The sequence below is a fragment of the Rhamphochromis sp. 'chilingali' genome (assembly GCF_963969265.1).
Source record: "Rhamphochromis sp. 'chilingali' genome assembly, chromosome: 17".
NCBI classification, from domain to species: Eukaryota; Metazoa; Chordata; class Actinopteri; order Cichliformes; family Cichlidae; genus Rhamphochromis; species Rhamphochromis sp. 'chilingali'.
In genome coordinates, this window is record NC_137944.1 from 30,469,249 (window position 1) to 30,491,035 (window position 21,787).

Consider the following 21,787-nt stretch of genomic DNA (forward strand, 5'->3'; position numbering starts at 1 on the left):
GCAGTCCAGGTGATTGTTGTGGGCTCGGGGTTGGCGTTAGCCAGGCAGACCAGCGTGGCATCAGAACGGCCAACGTACCAGTTGTGGTCGTATCCCTCAATGGACACAGAGGGTAGATCTGAAACACAGAAAAGAGTCACAATAACTTTGAATTTAATCATTTAAATTACAGAAAAATGTTGGAAAATAGCAACAGCTCTAAAGTTTTGCATCAGTTTCATGAACTCAAACAAACAAAAACCAAGTTCAGATTTAATCCTCATGTATCCAGAGGGCATTAAAAAAAAAAAACAAGGTAATCTTAGCACAAAGAAGGCTGTGTGTGTGTGGAAATTTCAAAAAAGCCTTCCTTGTGGCTTTCTTTCCCTTCAGGTTTGAAAAAGAAAAGCAAGTGAGAGGACTATAGGTGTGAGGAGAGGACAGTGTGTCAATGAGAGTAAGAAGAAGCAGGACAGGATGGTAAGTGTGTGGTGTGATGTGTGTGTTCCTCCTAGAGTGCGCTGACCTATAAAAGCTGATCTGAGTTACACAGTAGACAGGAGACATGATCCTTCACACCATCACTAAACTAACACAAACACAGCGAGGAATCACGCTGTGTGAGCATGCCTGCTGCAGGTCTCCTATCTCTGCGAGCACCAATTTTAAGTACAAGGACATGTTTTTCCACTCCTCACTAAAGGCTACTTCTACTTGAAATTTACTTTGAATTAAGTTTAAGTTGGGATTTCAAACAGATGAATGAGTGTCCCCTCAAAAGAACTACATGTGCATGACATGCACACACACATAAAGTACACACAAACAGGGCACGATGGAAAAAGTTCCTCGACTCCATAAAAAGCATAAACCTTGTTTGATGAAATGTGACCTCTATTTCCTGAACTGAATAAGCAGAGAAAACACTGATGGATGGGTGGATCCCCTTCAATGGACTGCTCCTGCTTATTTAGGTTGTTGCCTGAGAGTTTTCTTGCGACCACTTGCACATACCCATCAGCAGAAAGTATCCCATGCAACAAAGGCAACCCCTAAACCTGAATTTCATTTCAGCCAGAGGATTAAGTAACAGGTAGCCAAACCTGGGAAGTAAAGTCAGTGAAAAGTGACAATTGCTATTTGAACCCAACACTTTTTTTTTTTATCAGCAGTAATCTTCAAAACTTTATGCAGACATAATAAATGCTATGATAAAAATCACAGACACTTGCAAGTGATCAGTACAGGACTTCCACAGATATACATATCTGGAGGTGTTTTTGCTTTTTATTTAAGAAAATGCATCTTGTAGATACTAAATCTGGGCACGTGCATACAGTACATACTGAGATGTACACTTCTTGAAAGGTAGTTAAGATAATTTAAAAGCTTGACTTGCAGCCATATCACTGTGAATGTCACAGAACAGTCAGGGGTCTTGTCCTCGTAAGACAAGTGCATGTAAGAACAACAATTCTCTCAACAACATTTGACATGCACGCTTTGATTGTGTGTGGATGCCACCTAAAATTTAGAGATTACAAAACCAAGCCGAAAGAAGACAATCTGTTCCATCTTTGCAGTAACCGACAGCAAGGTCACACCGTTGAGACGATGCTGGCGGCATTCCTAAATCTCTTGAAAGCCACGCTGAACCTGTGTAATATTTTAATCCCATGCAAATTAGAATGGAATTTAATGGATTCATTTAAAGCAATGTGTGTGTGTGTGTGTGTGTGTGTGTGTGTGTGTGTGTGTGTGTGTGTGTGTGTGTGTGTGTGTGTGTGTGTGTGTGTGTGTGTGTGTTTATTTGTGTGCAAAATGTGTGTTTGTGATTTTTTTCTATGCACCCGAGGGCCAAAAGACCTAAAAGGACAAATTAAAGAAAATTCTTTGGGGGCATTTTCTTCATCTTACTTCTTAAGCGCTCTCTGTACAGTTTGGGTTTACTGCAGATTGAACATTCTGAGTTTCCATACGCATCTGCTTCATCTGTCCTCATATTGCATGTAATTAAAGATTTCTAAGTGCATGCATTTGTCATAATCTGCTGATAAATTAACAACTAAGGAGAACCAGCAATGAACGCAGAGCCCATTAAGGATGCTACAATTAATAGTGCACAAAATCCTCCAGTTTTATAGCTAATCAGCAAAGGATTACACTCCAAAACAGGATATAAGCAACAGGCTGCTGGGTGCATTAGTTGCTAACCAAGGATCTTGTGGTACAGTTAGACATACCGAATAAACCAACCATGGCTGAGTTTGCTTTTGGCTGGTTTTAAGCTCATTACCTCAGTTATTCAGCAAAGAGTTCCAGCAGTGGACTGCAACATGATATACCACTGTAATTTAATCAATTCCAAGTACACAAATACTGTCAGCGAAAACTTGTCCTTGTTAGATCATGATGTGCATTCACGAGGCAGTTCGCAGTCTTTCTGCGTTCATTTGCACCACTATCCCAAACGTGTTGTCACATATTCTGCAGGTTTGCTATACTATTTCGACAATGGCAATGTAAGATATAGCAAAATACTCTTATTTGTTTATTTTCTCTAGAAAATTACTGTTTAGTCAATTTTATTTCAATTGCAATTTTTCCCCTTGTTGTTCCCACCAGTGGGGCCCTGCCGTGAATTCAAGTAACACTGCATTACAGAAACAGTATATAATGCCTCTCAGTTAGTGGTAAAGCACTTGCAAGTGACTGTGAAAGTTAAGGGCTCCAGGTTCTTTGAAAAGCACTGATCTGCGTCTGAAATTGCATGCACTTTCAAGTTATTTAAAACTTTAGTTGGTCTTGTGATCATTGAAATAAAGTACCCCGTTAGGGAACACAATTCTAAGTGCTTTGTTCAAGAGTGTATATATGTGTGTGTCTTCCTTACACTCCACAGATAGCTTGATGGGGTAAACCCAAGGCTGCTTCTGTGTCTTCTGGTTGACTCTGCAGATCACTTCCCTGCCGTTGTCTGCCGGTGTAGGGACCAGCCGATACTCGCTGCGTACCGTCACCGTGCCGTCTGGCCCGCTCGTGGTGCTGGTCGAATGATTGCCTCCCACTGGCGCCAACCACTCAATCGTGGCTGCTGGTTTGGCGTCCGCTGCCTCACACCGGGCTACCACCACCGACTTGGTGCCAGCTTGGACAGTCACACCATTGGCCGAATTCTTGGGCTTGGCTGGGGGGATGATAGATAAGAAAGACAAGGGGGGGAGTTAAGTAGGAGAGTCCAAGACAGAAGGCACGGAGGGGGAAACAGAGAGAAAAGAAAAGTGGCAGTGCAGGGAGAAAGATAAAAGAAGGGCGGTGAATGGAAAGGGAAATCAAACAAGAGGCCCAGGGAGAGAAGAAGAGGGAGGAGGGCAGGGAAAGCATAAGAGGAGGAGGTGGTTCAGTTTGTTGTGCATATATACTGTGGCGGCATCCTACTGTGGCTGTAATGAAATACCGAGAGAAGCAGGAGGCCCTCTGGTGTGACTCTGGGCCAGTCCACTTCATAGGGACAGAAAGAGGAAACACACATAGATCCGTAAAACCGCATACACCAGCCAATGCAAGTGTTATAAAGAATCATAATGTTTATACCATGATATGATATGAAAACCGTGTGAAAATGGTCAATTTTATTTGGATAAAACAATCAGTTTTGAGTTACTGTCACCAAAAATTGCTTTGCTGGTAATTCCCAATTGAATTGAAGCCGAAATCATACTAGTAGTTTCAACAGCAAAATGCACGAAATTGCTTTCCATCTTTGTAATGTTAGGTTTGTCAAACTGTATAGAACTTCTAGAAAGTGCCAATTTTCCATGAAAACGTCCTCCCCTTCTTAGAACAAACTGCTACACTATCAATCTATCAGCAAATGTCACCGAATTCCATTATTTTGTGATGTCAAGTCTTGAAATTTCCTTGTTTTGTTACACCCACTCACCTCAAACATGCATCATTTTGTACTGCACAATATGATTTCATAAATTCCCCCCAAACGCCTTTAAATCTGTTTTATGTGTCTGTAGGCTATGCAGAGAGACAGTAATGGACATGCTGAAATTGAAAGATTTTTCATATCAAGAAAAAGTGAGGCAGTTACCAAAAACAGCGTATCGCCTCCTGATTCACTGAGGCTTCTGTTTTGTCTGTCCTCGTCGGTGGATTTCTTTTCATTAAATGGCTCAAGAAAGAAGTCCTTCACTCTAAGGACAGACAAACTCTTTATCTCTGCTGCTATACTCTAAATTTTAAAAAGTGCCATTTGGTGCCTTAATGTTATAAACAACCAAATATCCATGAGAATAAAAATACAAGGTACTATTAACTTGCAAAACAAACTTTAGCCTTTCCAACAGTGGTAAATGCTTTCCATTAATACTTAATTTAAATTTTTTTTAATGCACCCATTAAAGGTGTTAATTTCAGAACCTGGTAAGACCAGCACTTAAAATAATAATGAAGTTGTATAAATTCACGCCACACTTTGATTTGTTCACAGGTATAAAGTGCAGCACAATGTTTCACATTAAATTCAGCTCCTATGACATGTATGTAATGACAGCGAGCAGTCTGACGGCGCTGACCTTAAAAAGAAAATACATAGTAAGTCATCGTAACTGGCTATTTTTTCCCCACTTTATTTCATGTTCTTTCTCAAAGTTTAAACTTTGGGTGTAAAGTAAGAATCTAGAATGCACAGCATCAGTAGTTGAACAGTTAGATATTTTTCCTCCTTTTCTGCCTCTTTACAAACTAGTTTGAAATGTAATCATGGTTATTACATTAAACTAGCTGTGAATAAATATGCCTTCAATGAAGATGTCAGTTTTATTAGTTTCTAGTCCACCAGAATCCTCTGAGGTTTTAACCAGAAACTGTCATTATCACTGACAAGGGAACATGTCCACCTAAATCATGGAGAGCATTCTGGACATGCTGTGCTCCATGTAAATACCAGATTGGCTGTCACTTCCTAACTATCCTGTGCACATTTGCGGTGCTGGAGCATAACCAGCAGATTCTGGCAAACCCACTACCTTTGTCTCTGTTTTTGCTTTTGTTAACCTCATTTTTTTTTCTTTAATTCTGCTCAATGCCTCACTTACATATGGATAGACAACACTGCTTCAGTCAAAATGGCTACTGTCAATCAACTTGTTCACGACGAGTGTTACATTTAAAATAGCACAGAGCAGCCAAAGAAATGTCTAGTGGGCTACTGTCCAAGTACTCATGAAACCTAGCAGTGTGGGTAGTGTGTAACTGTGAGGAGGATTGCATCTAATGTGCATTTCTTTCAATTTTGAAATAAATCCCCTCAAATTAAAGCATTTTATGTAGCATCCAGAATCTTAAATGGAATTTGGTGAACCACCAGTCTTGAAGAACAAAAACAGATTTGTTTGCAGGTTAAACTATAGAATAAAAATATGTATCTGGAATCATTTATGGACAAATGCTTCCACTAGCAGCTGAACACAGAAGCATTGTTGTTTCCATTTACTTACTCTTGGTTACAAGGTACAGTATCTGCTGGCTATGCTTGCAGTGCCCACTTCAACCTCAAGGACCACGTATTTTGGAAAAAATGAATGAACTCACTTTCTTTAAACGAGCCTGTCAATCACTGCTAATTAGACATCATTATCTTGCTGCTGCCTCTGGGCATTTCCAAGATTTTTTAAATGGGTGCCAAAAGGGGAGACCATGAACATGCTCATGTGCAGCCTTGTGTGTCATTACAGATTTATTATGTGAAAAGTTCTGTTGCACGAGATTTTAAACATAATTCTGTGTTGGATAATTGTTTTGCAAAGTGTTTAGACTTTTAACTTAATTAAAACTTAAGTACTTAAGCAGCTTAATAATGCACAGTATAATTAATATATATTTAAACTATCCAAAATAAATGTAGTCAATATGCAGAATGACACTTTCCAGATTCATGTACATAATATTCTTGTCTCATAATATGGATTTTTTGATCTGTATATCTGTTATGTTGCAGTTGTTGATGATTTTAATTACCTACATATATTAAGGGAGTTCATCTGCAAAAAAATCTAAAGTGCAATAATTGCATCCGAAATAAAACAGAGTAAAAGCTGAAAGCAGGGTAACATAAAAATATTTAACTCAATGACAAGTACATTAAACCTCAGTAAAGGACATGAGTAACTGAACTGTTGCATTCCTTCTGGTCCTATCCAGGCTCTCATAACGATGGTGGGGATTCTCAGATTAACTCCAGTCCAGTGGCTTTGTTGAGGGCCACCGAGGGAAGCCAATTAGATTTGGTCAGGGGGCACTGGGGGAATGGGGGAACACTCCCTGCCTCTCTTTTGGACTGCCTTTGTGTCGTAAGGCCTGCATCACCTCTTTGACGAGAACACGGTTGTGTGCCGTTATAACTTTCTTTCTCCTCTACGTTTCTGTTCTAGCTGCTCACTGATGATTGACTAAGGCCAGCTCTGTCTGTCTATCATCCTTAGCATCTAATCCAGTTTCACCTCCCTCCTTATGTTCCAGCCCTTAAAGTCAGTCATAACAACATAATTACACATCAAGGCTCCATGCTACTATGCAGATTGGTACTTGTTTCAAGCGTAGATAGCTCAATTATCTGGAGTTTTTTTTATGGTAGACAGACAGACACTCATTTAGATTCTTCTTCTTATATTTCTCTACTCTTATTAATAATAATAATAATAATAATAATGGACTGGATTTATATAGCGCTTTTCAAGGCACCCAAAGCGCTTTACAATGCCACTATTCATTCACTCTCGCATTCACACACTATTATGACACTTTGTAGTCTTAATCATCATACAGATGAGTCTGTTAGCTTTGACAGGTTTATTTTAATTGACTTCAAATTTAATAACAAGAAAATCTAACGTAAGCCAAAATTAGCATCACATATTACATACTTGCACATTTTTTTCTGAAACCTGAAAATCATATAGAAGAAGAAACAAAAGGAAGGGAAAACGAGCAGAGATAAAGTGAGACAAGAGAGGTGAGGGAGAAACTGGAGGAAACAGAAGCCAACAGAGGAAAGAGACAGAAAGAGACTGACCGGGCAGAGAGTAAAGCAGGATGGCAGAAAGGGGTTCGGATTCATCTAGCAGTTTAGACGAGTCAGGAGTATCTGTCCCTGATGTGTTTCGTGACACTGCATTCAATTGAGCCTGTTGCTACTCCTCACATCAGTCTGAGGCGAGTACAGAGCAATTAGAAGGCAAGCGGGAAGCCATGCTAACAGAGTTAACAAACGCTGCAGCCCCAACACCCATCCTTATCACAGACCTCCGAACACGTCACCACCCCCCGGCGGTAATATCAAAAGGCTGAATGTCGGAAATTGACAGGGAGAAAGGAAAAATGCATTAAAATAATGTTTCCAAACACAGTTAACTGCATGAGGTGTTTGGTTTATAAAACCAAGCACTTAGAAAGAAATGTGTTCAAAAGGTGAACGCATCATACTCCCCACATGCTTCATTTTAAGTGTTCCAATTGCATTTTAATTCGTGTTTTGACCAAAGACTTTGGTAATCATAACAAAAGCATTGCAGTTAAAAACTTTTCTAAACTCTCCCAAAGCAGCAAATTTATTTGCCCTCTAGAAACAATTAGATTTCAGAGCAACACATTTTCAGAAGAGACCATTTTCTCGCCTTCCTTTATATAAAGATTTGTTGTGAAGCCGTCACTGTACCGATAGAGATTCTCATCACTGTTCGGCAGGGATGACACCTACCCTAACTTGAACCCATGACTTCTCTAAGATTGTCTCTTCACAGAAGAAGGCCTCTCACTGGAAGGTTGCCAGACTGAATCATAAACACAATGGGGCTATCTGCCAAACGCAAAGATTTGAGAGTGTGAAGCCAACTGTTGCTGAATTAAGGTGGCATTCGGGTAAGACAGCTGACATCTGTCATAGTGGCAGAGCTTGTGTTGAAACCAACCAAGCACCAGAAAGCAAATTAGTGAAGCCAAGTACTGACCTATATTACTGCTTATATTTGGAGATTGAAGATTCCACCATAGAAACATACCTATGGAACCATAACAGTTTGATTATGAGAGTAATATTCAAATTGTGTAGATCAGATTAGAAGTGGTTTTATGTACATAGTTTATACTTCATACATCTTTGAAACCACGATGGTTATGGAACCTGTCCTAATCTAATTCTCTAAAAACTTTCAGAAGTTCACATATGAAAATTACTATATCCAATCTTCATATTTTACAACAGCAGACAGCACTATGTACCTAATGTGTCAGTCACACCACAGTAAAAGCAGGACAACATCCTCTATAAGAGTAGGAAAAACAGGTGGTTGCCACATGACTGTATTGGTGATTCTTTACATTTGGCAACTGGTTGCCAATAGTTGTGGTGACCAACTCAACTAAACCTCAACCTCTGGGTGACCATTTTCAACCATAAGGCGACTGTCAGTTACCTGACAGGAGGTAACCTGCCTCCAAACAGTGACTCTTGGTAAAGTTTTGCAAAAAACCGCTGTCTAATTTATGAATGCATGAGAGATTGCCAGCACACTGCAATCAATCGGAGTCAGTGACTGAGTGCAACTTGTCTGTGATGCAACTCTTTGCAATCGGACAGTCTACTCAGCTGGCTGGCAACTTGCTGGATTCTGGTTATTTTTCAAAATAAAAGCAAGCTTGCTGAATATATAGCATTTTGCAGTTAAATAAAACACTTACCGCAACTACGACGTTATTCATAGAGGAATGTCTGAGCTTATGTTTCAGATCTACGAGGTTCTGGATGAACTCCAAATTTTAAGCAGTAAATGTGATTTTGTGCATCAGAAATTTCCGCTGATTTATCAAAGACACAACAGAACGCATATAATTGCCATGTTTGAAGCAACTATTTCAAAGGCAATGAGATGGTAATATCATTGCACATTGTTACAACAACTTTGGTTGTGCTGCAGTCTTTAGTGTGACTGTAGCATGTAGCTTGAGACTCCACACCGCGTTCGCTAGTTGATCTGACCACTTTTATGCATGTGACGCTTAACTGCAGCTTTTTAGCCTTTTAACCACTTCCAATGGAGATTTTTAATATAAGCTACTATAACAAAATAACACAGAAACAGAGCCAGGAGAACATATTGAGCAGCACTGCCTGGTGGTATCCAAGTTTCCTCTGTGTCTCCTTCTTTAAAAACAGATTTATTCAGTGCCGTGCCCTGATGAAGGGCAGACAAGTGATGTAATTTTTTATTTTCTACTCTGCTGCATAAATTAGCCGGAAATCAATAAAGGCTTCTGGAACTTGTTAAATTTTTGGAATTCATGTCTCATCGGCTGCCCAGGTTTGTAAACACCTTGCCTTGCCACACTGCTGCTGAATATTTCCAGTCAGTGTTGGGGAAAAAATTCTGTTAAGTTCTCTACCTCAGCTCAACTTTAACAATACATGAATATTCAAGCAACACAAGAATAATTTAACCTCCAATTATTCTGCTGTTTGTGATGTTTTGACAACTCATTATTGGCTGTTCTAAATGTTGACAAAATGCATTAATTTAAGCATGAGACTAATTTAGCTAATTTAAGCTTGAGAGCACTGGCTAAGTGCCATGAATGAAACAAATAAATAAATAATTTCCAGAGTCGGTATTGTTATGCAAACAGTGAAAGCAGAAAACAGCTAATTTTGACTTCTAAGCTCAGCTCACTTTTGCCTCTGAAAGCAAAATCTAAAAGCACCTTGAGGCATCACATTTCAAGACTGTGTTCGACTGCATTTAACAGCATTTTGACTGATTCATTGTTTCTCCTCGAGGCCAATTGTAAACTCAGCAGCATTTCTCCCTTTTATTTTACCCTCCCATGTCAGGTAACAACTCAGAAATAGGAGAATGGATACTGTTCCATTTCATACAATTTGTTGCTACATTGCAATATTTGTTATGGTGTATGCTGACTGACAAACTTGGCATTCAGAAGCTGCCTGTGTGCTTGTTTTATATGGGCTATATTATATAAACACATCAAAATTTCAGTTTAATTAACAGATTCTGGAAAAAAACAAATACATAAATACACTGAACATGAAATGAGCACTGTCCCTGTAGCCCAAACAGACTAAACTCTCTCTTTAACCTTTATTCATCCAGCAAAGGTTTGCTTTACTTTGTCTTTTCACCTGGGAGCTGCCCAACACTGCTGCTGGCCACCACGCAGCTGCGTGGATCTATTGAGGTCATAATACTCTACAAAAGGATGCCTGAGACAAACAAAGCTGAGGGTGGCCAGGCTAATTTAGTCATTTTCTTAGTATCACTTGAAATAATAAGTCAAATACTCATTTTTGAATAAAAAAAACAAAAACTTCAGCTGAAGAAGTGCCTCACAGACATCTGATTTGCAGAGTTAAAGTAGAATAAAGCTGCAATAAATTTACAAATGAAATTGTAGCGACTGCTGGAGTTATTAAGGGCGCTGTGTTTGATATTTAAAAACCAAATTGTTACATTACGAGTAATTAAGAAAATATTTTTTTTGTTTCTATAGCCAGTGTTTGAAAGTTAGTTAAAGAATATTTTATTCCAGAGCAGAAAAACGTGGCTTGTTCAGTGTGCCAGCTCGTATTTGTGCAGTTAGTTTAATTTTAGTGATTTGTTTAATTTGTTGATGTTTTTAGTTACCCAATAAATAAAATTACAGTTTTCAGTTTTATACATGAGTTTGACAGATTTCTAAAATATCTGTTTTCTTATTGTTTCTAATTATGACAGTTGGTCTAATAAGTACGTTGTTAGATTATTTCGATTTTCTTATTTAAGAAAATATTAGTTAAAATTAGTTAGATGTGCAGTAACTACATATCTGTTTTTTTTAAATTAGGTCTTGCTCTATTAATATCTATATGAATATAGATATGAGTCTCTGCTCCTGGCTCTTTCTCAACTCAGCTCTCTGTTTCTTACCAGCAACTTGAAAAGGTGTTAAACAATGTAGCACTACACCTAAGTCAGAAAATGCCATGCTGCATTGGAGTAATTTGGCTATATTTGTTCAAACTAAAAAAGGTTCTGAAGAGAAAATTCATACAGGGCAGCGTAGAAGTCAGAGTATTAGACTGGAAGTATTTTATCTGCAACATTTAATAAATTATAGAAATAGATAACAAGTCTTTACAGGATTTCTGCCAGAAAACTTAAGACCAATCGATGTGAACAAACCCAGAGGACATGTACTGTGTGGCACAAACAAATACATTGGTGGTTTTATTGCTACTCTCTCTTGCTGCGAGGAGAGAAAGAAAGACGCCGAGGGAACGGTTGATGTCATTAACAAAGAATGATGAGTGGTTGCCACAAAAACAAAGGAAAAGGCGGCTATGAGCTGAACAGTTAAAACTGTAGCAAGTCATGATATTTCTCTCTTTTTTATAATTCCACCAACTTTTTCAAATGTTTTTAAACAAATAGCTAACTAAGACACTGGGCTAAGCTAACTAGGATTGCTTGCATTAGCAAGTATCATAAAAACAGATAATTAAACTGGCAGGACTTTGGGCCCATTACTTGATTATATTATTAAACAGCTAATAACATGTAGATATCGTTAGCGAAAGCATGTTTCCAGTCACCAGCTCTGCCAAAAACCCAAAGCCCACAGGCAGGTTTGGTTCCTTAGGTGAGAGTATAATGCTGTGGCTGTCACAATACTTGTTTTTCAAAACAGTGATATGTAATTTAGCATATTAAAAGAAACATCGCTTTAATTAAAGATCCAAAGGAAATCAACAAAAAGTTATGTTTGCTAAACAATATTCAGTATTATAATTGAACGCCCTCATTTTGCAGCTCACAACTTAAAGACTTTGCATTTATTTAACACTGAAAATACAAAAATAAATGATATACCCAAGATCACCTAGTAGTAACTTAGCAGTACCACATTTCAATACACACAGCACTAAAATACAGTATGCACCAGCACCATGGAACAAGGAGTTTTTCAACAGATGGTATGGCCCCCACAGAAATCTGATCTCCACATCATCCATCCAGTCAATCTGGGATTACATGAAATAACAGAAGCAATTAAGTGAGCCTAAACTCACAGAAGCACTGGGGCAAGTTCTCCAAGATGTTTTGGAACAGAGTACCTGCCAAGTGCTTAAAATAAACAGAAAGTAAACTGTTGCTACAAATAAACCTTAAAAGGCATGGGTGGTTACATCATATATTATCATTGGATTTACGACTCTTGCAACTAAAGTCAACTCAAATCACTCCGATTTTACTGCTTATTTATTGCATTCGTGCAGTGTGGTGTACATGTTATGTTGACATTTTCTAGAGATTTCTAGTCTTCAGGTACTAAGTTAAGAAAAACTTAGCTAGATCCATTCATTCAGGTCACCGCTTAATCATTGCTGGCTGTTGAAAATCTGTAACTTCTGCCAATTTCACTCCATTGCTCATGGATTCAGGCCAGTGGCCCTCCAGTCTCTGGTCCATTGTTTTAACCTTTGGACCGAAACTCCCTCCTCAAAGTTTCACAGACTACTACATTTGCGTCTCACCTGCAATTGTATTTCTGTCCTACTGGCTATACTACATCTGATAAGATGCAGTATAACTGTCTACCATCCATTTCATATGGTCCCCATCCAGGACAATATGATATAATTCACTGCCAATTGAGTGATTCTTTATTCACACCACAATAAGTGGTAATAAGATTGGCTGGCTATGCCACTGCATCCAATAAGTTATAATACAATTGGCTGTCAGGATTATGTATTCACACTTAAATAAGTTGTGATATAATTGGAGTGCTGGTGGTTCTATATCAAATAAAATGTAATATGATTGGCTGGCAGTAGCTGCGGATTCAATAAGATCTAATCTGATTGGCTCATATGGATTCTATATATCCCATAAGGTAAAATATGACAGTTTTCCAGGGACTTTGAGGCACTTTGTTTTCCAAGTGCATTTTACATGGACTCTGTCCCAGAGAGCCTGGCACGCCACAGCTCCAGACAAAAGGCGAGTCAGTGAGCTTTCCAGCAGGTATTTCCCAGTCTAGCTCTGCTTTGCGCCAGCAGAAGCAGTAGTTTAGGAGGTATAGCCCACATCCATCTGCAAGTAAGCCAGAATATCTTTCCATGTTTTCTCTGCAAGACAGCCAAGTTCTGTATCTCCTCTGTTTTCTGTGAGGGAAGGTTCCAGGACGGATTTTGTATTGTTTTGCAAAGGTTTTCTCATAAAACAACTGAGTAAAATGCATAAACACATGAAAGGCAGTGTAAAACCATGAACCATTATAGCTGCTGCTTCTATAATGAGGTAGTGTAATGCAGTTTATTGTACAGTCGCCTTTTACAGCGCCTTGCATAAAGTCTGTGTGCTGTTTTAATGTTGCAGATCAGGGGCCAGCATTTGAAGCCTACACTGTGTCGCCACTCCAGTTCAGTTTCAAGAAACTCTTTGAAACAGGACTGCTAAGCACAACTAAAACTCACACTTTGCGCAAAAGAAAAGCACTCAAGATATGCTGTAGCTTAAAAGGATCAACGAGTGATGGGCAAATTTACCAGACAGACGTTTTAATTAGTAAATGTAATGTTTCAGTTCAAAGTCTGTCATCTTAGCTCATTCCCTTTTCCTGCTCCCATTATGACAGCAGTGCTAAATGTATGAGATCTTTATTGTACAAGCACTGATGTAGGCCATATTTTTATGGCACTACAAAACAATCAAGGGAACTGTTGTTATTCACATTCAGGCATGAAGCCTCCTCAGTGCCGTAAACTGAAAGAGAAAGACAGCAGCATCTGATTCCTTTGTAAGCGGAGTGCAAATGGGAGGACATGTGGGTGGATGAATAACACCAGCTGTCTACGATTACAAACAGGATGTGTCCCCTGTTAGAAGCAACTAAACTTCCACTCACTTTCAGAAATCAAGACGCTGAGGTAACGCGAGCATTCCTTCAGGTTTCACATTCTTGGCTCTAAGTGGTTGCGCAGGTGGTGCAAAGCAAACCTTTTTTGGGGGATATCTTGGCAAAATAACACGATTAAAGGTGTGTTTTATTAGCGGTTTTCTGCTTCTGCTTTTTGTCCACCCATGAATGTGCAGACAAATATAACTAACTTACTTTGATATGAGGAAAAGTAAAGAATGTGATGATTCTCACAGAAGCTGTGGATTTACACAAATTCTGCTGATTTCAAGGCTGATTAAACGTTGAGCTGCAGTGGACACTGACGTTATGAAGTGCTGTGAAGAGAGTTAAAGTCACGCTGATCTAAAAACTATGGTAATCACACATGCATATGCATAGGCCATATTTGACTGTCAGAACAAGGGCCATGTTTTAACATGCACCGTGACAATAGGGTTAGTACCTTAACTATGTCAACGAGGCATGTGTCATCATCGCTGCTGCAACTCGTACCGCTGATCTAAGTCTGTCCTCTGAATCTGAATCTCCATTTCCCTGTAAAATCTCATGCTAACCAAAGACAGTTTTTTGTTTTGTTTTTTTAATTTTCCTTTTCCATTCATCTGATCCAAACACGAAGTGGGATGCAGCGCTGACATCTTTATCTATCTTCATTCAGTGCACTGTAGAGGCTCACGATGTGATCTGAATGTAACATGTACAAGTTATAATTAAAGTCAAAGACAGTGATTATTATGCAGCCCTATCAGCCACTTTTACTTACATAAGTAAATAACAGTCTGATTTCTGAAATACAAGGTTTCTGATATTATGTTAATCATTGTCTTCGAATAATCACAATAAGGACTCAATAAATAACTAAATGTATTATTTTGCCAAACACAACATTGAACAATTAAACTGCTTTTTGCATTTTCAATGGTGTTAAGAGTTTGATAGCAGAGGATGCTGATGTTGTGTTTATGCACAGAATCAGAGTCTGTTGATAAGTTATCAGGGCAGAGCATGTTTTGAACTTGTTTCATGCTGAAATACTAATCGTCCAGACAAAGTTGAGTAAGCAAGCCAACAAAAGCACCAAGCAACAAAAGCAACAGCTGAACATCTCATGTCCACACACAGCCCCATAACAAACACAAACAGCTGTACAGAGCAGACCCTTTGCAGGATTTCTCTGCTGTATCTGCTCTCAGCATCTGCGTCACCATCACAAAGTTCCTTTTGCATACACTCTGTAACACTTTGTAATTTTTCTTGCTCACAAGCAAAGTTCTAAACCAGTTGGACTGGATTCTAAACCAGTTAAGATGTTTCACAAGGGACATGCAGACTTTCTGCTTCAATTTGAGGCGCTGATAAGGAGAATTGCATGAAGTGCTAAGAGTAGTGAAATTAAATAAATTTTTTATACAAAGGCTGCCATTTTCAGAGACTCAAAAGTAATTGGATAAACTAAGGTGATTCAAAAGATAATAATACTTTCAACAGAAACCTTTTAGTGCTTTACCATCAGTTTGAAAGCATGCGGTTTTTGCTATCTCTCTGATCGAGGTTTTGCAGCTTACACTGACATCTCTTAAGACCTAATGTTGTAGATTCCAGTGAAAAAATACCAAATACAAGTTCAAAGCTTGAAATAAACTCCAGATCTTTTCTCTGTTCAGTTCCTACCTGGCCATGAACCTGCTTATCAGTTACTCTGAATACCTGAGTATCAGGGAAAAATATATAAAAATTGCTTTAATTCCTATACAATGGTTGAATGCCTTGAATTAAAGCTGAAAGTGTGCAATGTCATTTTCATTGTTTGATTTAATAGCCAGTGTGACGGTGTAGACACAGAGGCAAAATTACATAAAGCTGTATCATTGTTAAACTACTTAAAAATATAGCATATGTACAAGAAAAAATTCAGTATAAAAGTGAACAAAAAAACTGACTTATTATGAACTAAACTGTGATTTTCAACGAGAAATTAAAAAAAGAACTATACTCTCAGCATATGTCTCTAAATGCCCCGAGGTAGGAACAGTGATCTTGGCAGAGCATCAACCCCACCACAGTCCCATATCGCGCACAGCTTTGGCACATATGCCTCCATATTAGAAAGTTTACACAAGAAGAGACTGAAACTGGCTAATTACAGCTTAACAATCATGTAATAATAACATTACACATGTTTTTAAGTAATTAAACCTGGCATTAACAATCAAAAATCAAAGTAATCTTGTCCATTTCTTGAGAAAAGTCCAGATCATCAGAAGTATGAATATAAAAATCAACTACTTGTTTTCTCAATTTACGTAACAAAATAACAACATATCAGCAATGCTTCAAACTTACTACAAAACTTTGTTTAAATAAATACAAGCACAACATGAAAAGTACTGCACATACTCAAGTCTCAAACTGAGCCTTAGAATAAACAACTCATTTATTGGATCTTGCAGACTTCGTACTGATCAACTCTCATCAACCACTTCTCAGAAATTAACAGTGTTTGTACACATAAAGGCCATTATCTGTAGAGCCACAGAATCTTTTTTGGCGGTCACGCTTGTTTTTCAGTCCATGTGTAACCAGCATCTACCCCTGAGAATACTCGTCAGCTGCTTTAAACTGCTTCTTCTTAGACTCTGGATCCAGTGGGAACTTGTTTTTTTCAGAAAGCTGTGATAAGCAGATGGCTGGGAAGGCACTTGTCAAGGCTGATGTAGCAGAACATCTTTTGAAAGCTTGTTTTATGCGCAGCTCTCCTTTGCAGAAAAGTGTAAATAGTGCTGACCTTAATGCGCTTTAACCCTTCGTATTTAGCTGTGTCTGAAACGTATAAATGCCTGCAGCTTTTATCAGAGGGAGAAAACGATTTTATGCAATCTTGTGTGGACACTTACAAAGCATGATGAGGGTGGTTGTCCCTTGTTCATTTCCAGTAGGATAGGTGGCGTACTCGCAGGTATAGCGACCGGCATCGGACATTCTGAGGTTAGAAATCCTGATGGATGGGTTCTCCAGACTGTTGTGAAGGAACACAACGCGGTCCTTGAAGGCCACATTAGGGAAACTCTGTCCATACACCGGGTGGTACACAGCAATGTTGTCCCTGTGCCCGTCAGAGGGTTCCCATATCCAGGACACCTGATAAGAATCAAGAATTTATAAACGGCAGCGGTTACAGTTTGCCCGATTATTCTTTTCATTGCTTTTATTTTTATGGTACACAACTATAGCTCATTAAAGAAGATAAATTCGTGCAGCAGACTAACTTTTGACTCACATCATCCTAACAAGGTTCTTAAGCAGTCAGCAGCTCTTTCAATCATCTAATGAGGAGGTCTTTAAATACTGACACTGGAGGGCTGTAACCAGGAGATTAATAATGTTGCCACGGATTAACGTATGCCGTAGTGTTCTACATGTGCAGTAAATTGTCCCCATTATAGTTAGCCAAATTGAATACTAGAAGTTCCTTTTGTTCCTACAGTAACTGATTACTTTGAAGCTGGGATACCAGTAATCATTTTTAAAGAATCGTCTTTTGTGTTATTTTAATAGAATTTATTGCACTTAATTAGATTCACACCGAATCTAAAATTATGTTCATCGGGTCTTTGGCATACTAACAAAAGTCTATTATAAACTGTAGCATTTTGGGTTTTAAGAGTTTTAAAACAGCCTCACTGAGCTGTGTTTGCAGCCACAGGTCCAACTGTTGACCATGTCGGTAAGTAGTGAAAAAAAATCAGCAGTTCAGACAACAATTACCAACTTCCTGTTGTTCGGCGTCTTCCCTTAATACACTGACAGTTTGTTTGTAAACCAGAAGGCATGCATGAATATTTATGGATGCCAACATTTTTGACATTTCTCTGAATACATATTGCAAACTGCTGTCCCTGTAACATGAAATCATTTGGCTTATAGCAGCAAAACGTTGAGTACAATTAAAGTTGTCTGAGTGAGAAGCCGAGAATCTGCTGCAAGATTAAATTAAATGTCTGTTAGACTTGCAGGCGCTCGCTCAAAGACCCCGCTGCTTTTTTTAAACAAACACAATTTTTTTTAAAAAAAGGATCATCTTAGAGATTTCTAATATGCGAAAGATATCGATATCTGGCCTGTGAGAGACACTTCCACGAGGGAGAACGCTGTGATGGTAAACCAAATTGATTTTATTTTTCTCTGCAATTTTCAAAGTGACAGTCAATAACAAACTGCTCGCTAAAGTGGTACACCAGGGAGCAAAGGGAATAAAGTTCATCAATACACATTTAGCAAACATCTATTAAATGTATGACATGTAGGATGGAAGGAAGAGAGCAAGCAGAGGAGGTTGAAGGTTGTGAAAAGGATGATGGATTGTAACCCAGATGTCATTGCAAATTAGAGGATGATTCTCTGCTGATTGAAGAGAAAATATCACAGAGGGCAATTTAGCCCGTCTGCATTTTTAGATTTTACTTGTGAACAAATTACCTATTGATTTCATACACAACTCAGACAGATCACACAGAATCAAATTGAACTCGTAAACAGCTCGTAGCACTTTGCTTATTCTGCTCGGCGTTGAAAATGACATCTGAACCGTTCAGGTGGCGTCAGATACGAGCTCAACTGGGACTTGATGAGATAAATTGACATCCAAATAGTCAGCTGAGCTAATTTTACGCCGTGTGTCCTCGAGCAGTTCTCTTCTGTAGACCAAGTTGGAATTAAACGAGCTAAAATTACGACAGAAAAAAAGCAAAGAGCTAACACCGCCCAGTAATCGTAAGTTACTTATCGCTGATTAGTTAAAGTCCCACATCACGCTTCTGATTGTTGCTGACAAACTGCAGGAGTTTGTTGCAGGGAAGTAACTGCATAATAGAAAGAGACAGCATTGTTCGAGCTGAGATTGCTGGTAATTTATTTGGCTTATGTGTGCATCTATGTATGCATTTGTTTTTATCAGTAACAGTGTCTATAAATGTTGTTACATTTAAGTGAAATCTAACCCACACAGCTCATTTGCAGACCTTGTCCCAAGTTTGGTTTAAACTAACGGCACAAAACAAACAGTAAAGTAGAACCAGTAATAGAAACAACAATGACTAAAAGAATATAGATTTTAAAAAAACCTGTTTGTGTCTGTGTGCGTCAGATCAGGAACTAGGTAACATTTGAATTTCTCTCTTAAGCTCCAACCTTTCATTCTCGACACAACAACAACTATTTTTGTGTTTACAAATAAGAGCAACGCAGTGAGTGTCTTTAACAAGAGAGTTTCTAAAAATGTGCACCGTTTTCTTATTTCAAGTACAGAAAATCCCAGTCTGTGCTCTGCAATGCTATGCCAAACATTTTTGTAAGGTTAATTTTTGGGGAATTTTGTGCCTTTGTTGGAGGGATAGTGTGTCAGACAAGGTGATGGGGAGAAAAAGAGGCGGGGATGACATCTAGAAATCATTATGCCTTTAATAAATGGGCCAATCAGCCATCGATGAGGTCTGAATTGACTGCCTAGTGCATAGACGCTGTGAGGTCTTTCCCCTTTCTGGCAACCATAATCTCACAGGCCTTCATGCGGGAGCCAAACATCAGCTCCCTCATCAAGAAAGCACAGCAGAGGAAGTACTTCCTGCAGCAGAAACTCAACCAGCTGAGTTCATTGATGGTGTACTTCTGCTCCTCCATCACCATCTGGTACGCTGCTGCCACTGCCAAGGACAAAGGCTGACTGCAGCGTGTCATCAGTTTTGGTGAGAAGGTGATTGGCTGCAATCTGCCTTCTCTACAAGACCTGTATGCCTGCAGGACACCGAGTCGAGCATGAAAGGTTGTTGCTGACCCCTCGCACCCCACATATAAACTTTTGGAGTCACTCCCCTCTGGCAGGAGGCTGAGGTCCATTATTGTGGTCCATGAGGAATATAAACCTCATAGCACAAGAATGGTTTCTTCATATCTGCAGCTGGAAAACTTGACAAAGCTTTGATCCCCCCTCTCTGTCGCGTTGATGATTTTTATTTGTTCAATTAGCAAACCATTACTCAGGCTGCTGAAAATGTACATATTCGACTACTGCGGACTTTTATATTATATATTCTGATTCTGTGTCAACAAAGCTTCAAGCAGCTAAAACAAGATGATGTTTCACATGTTTAGCTTTCAGCGGTTTGTGCAGGGCTTTGTTACAACACTGATTACAGTTTGTTTGCAAGTACCACAACAGAACAACAGCAGCTTTAGTGGATGTATAAGTAGCAGGCTCACTGTACATCTTCATTCCTGCACTTGTTTTTATTTCTCCATGTCTGCCAAGCATAAAATCATATGGAGATGGATGGAAGCCTTATCAATTTATTCATGCTTTACAACATGCACGCAGCAATAAATAATAAGACATCTTAGGATGTACAGTGGGATCCAAAACATTCTTCTATTTTGCATTAGTTCCCAATTTATCTCAAGAATATTCATGCCAAATGATAAAACCAGCTTTGAGTGAATCTCTACAAAATTTACATAAATTTTAGATTATATCTGTATTTGCTTTGCCCCCCTTTTGACAGCAGTTCTCGAGCCGCATCGGCTCCACAGTTTTATGCAAAATCTGATAACCCACATTATCTCAGCATGATCTGACGTTCGTTCGAATGGTTCTCATGGTGTCAGGAATGTTTGGCTCTCTCAGTCTTCAAATGAGATTAAAAAGATTCAGTGGAGCTGAGGACTCCTTGGTCTTTGGTCTTAAGTGCTTGCGAACCTTTGATGTGTGTTTGGGTCATTATTCTGCTGCAGTGTGAATCCATTTCCAAGATGTGAGGATGGAGTATCGAGAAGTGCAACTTCTTCTCGGTAAGAGCGCTTTGTATCCGGAGCAAGTGCCCGATCACAGCACTTCACAGCAAATCACCAGTAACACCAGGTGGGAGCTTGGTCTCTGCATCCAAGCGATCCAGCTACTTGACAGCACGGATATCATTAATCAACATGAAACCTAACTTTTAAATCACAGCGTGTCGCTGTTACGAACTTGTATGTCCGTGTGTTTGTTTGTGCAGGTGCTGTGTTTTTGTCTATGTTAATTTAGCTGTGCCAGGGCCCTGTTCCGATTGGTGCGTGGACTTACTGCCCCGGTGTGATTGGATCCAGCTGGAGGACCCACCCAATAAAAGGAGGCTGGAGTGCTACAGCGGGAGAGGTCCTCGCATTTCTCCTCATCACCCAGCAGTAGTCCTGTGGTAGCCGCTGGCTGCAGTATACGTACGAAAATTGTGGAAGTGGAGTGGGTAGGGGTGAGCTGCCGTTTATTTTGATCACCCGTTTTCTCCTGTTTTTGAGTTGGTTAAGGAGGTCAGACTCTGTCTTTATTTTGACTTTATTTTGGTGAGGTCAGGGGTGCGGGATTTGTGTAGGTTTGTTTTGTTTATTGTTTTGGCCTTGGCTCACCCTGAAGTGTTGACACTCCCGTTTTGGTTCTCTTTATTCACCTTGTAAATAAATCACTTCACATCTAACGGATTTGTTGCATGTGACTGCTTGGGTCTTGGGGGGGGAAGCGAGTGCCTCGCTCATGTTATGGCCTGGCCCTAGACGGGTCGTAACAGTCGCGTTTAGGGACATTTTGTGTGTCAGGGCATTTCCAGCTTTTCACATCTCGTTTCATGTCACGCTGTCAACATCACAAAAATGTTCGGTTCCCTTACCGCCACTGATTCTCTAAATGATACCAAAATTATACTGTGGCAGTGTTGTACACAGTAAGGCGCTGGTTTTCAGTCGCAAGGTAGCAGTAGTGGGATTCCCAACCCAGATCCACCTGTATAATGTCGTTTCA

At 39.3% G+C, this 21,787-nt stretch overlaps 1 protein-coding gene across 3 annotated transcripts in view; it reads right to left on the reverse strand.

The window, feature by feature from the left end:
• LOC308384228 (poliovirus receptor-like) overlaps positions 1–21,787 on the reverse strand; it is a 355,455-nt gene that overhangs the window by 194,753 nt on the left and 138,915 nt on the right. For all 3 annotated transcript variants that reach the window (XM_080862686.1, XM_080862685.1, XM_080862684.1), the window contains exons 3-5: positions 16,860–17,103; positions 2,873–3,166; positions 1–118 (exon numbers count right to left, since the gene is read on the reverse strand). In XM_080862686.1, the coding sequence (XP_080718812.1) occupies positions 1–118; positions 2,873–3,166; positions 16,860–17,103 (656 nt within the window). The remainder of the gene's footprint in view (positions 119–2,872; positions 3,167–16,859; positions 17,104–21,787) is intronic.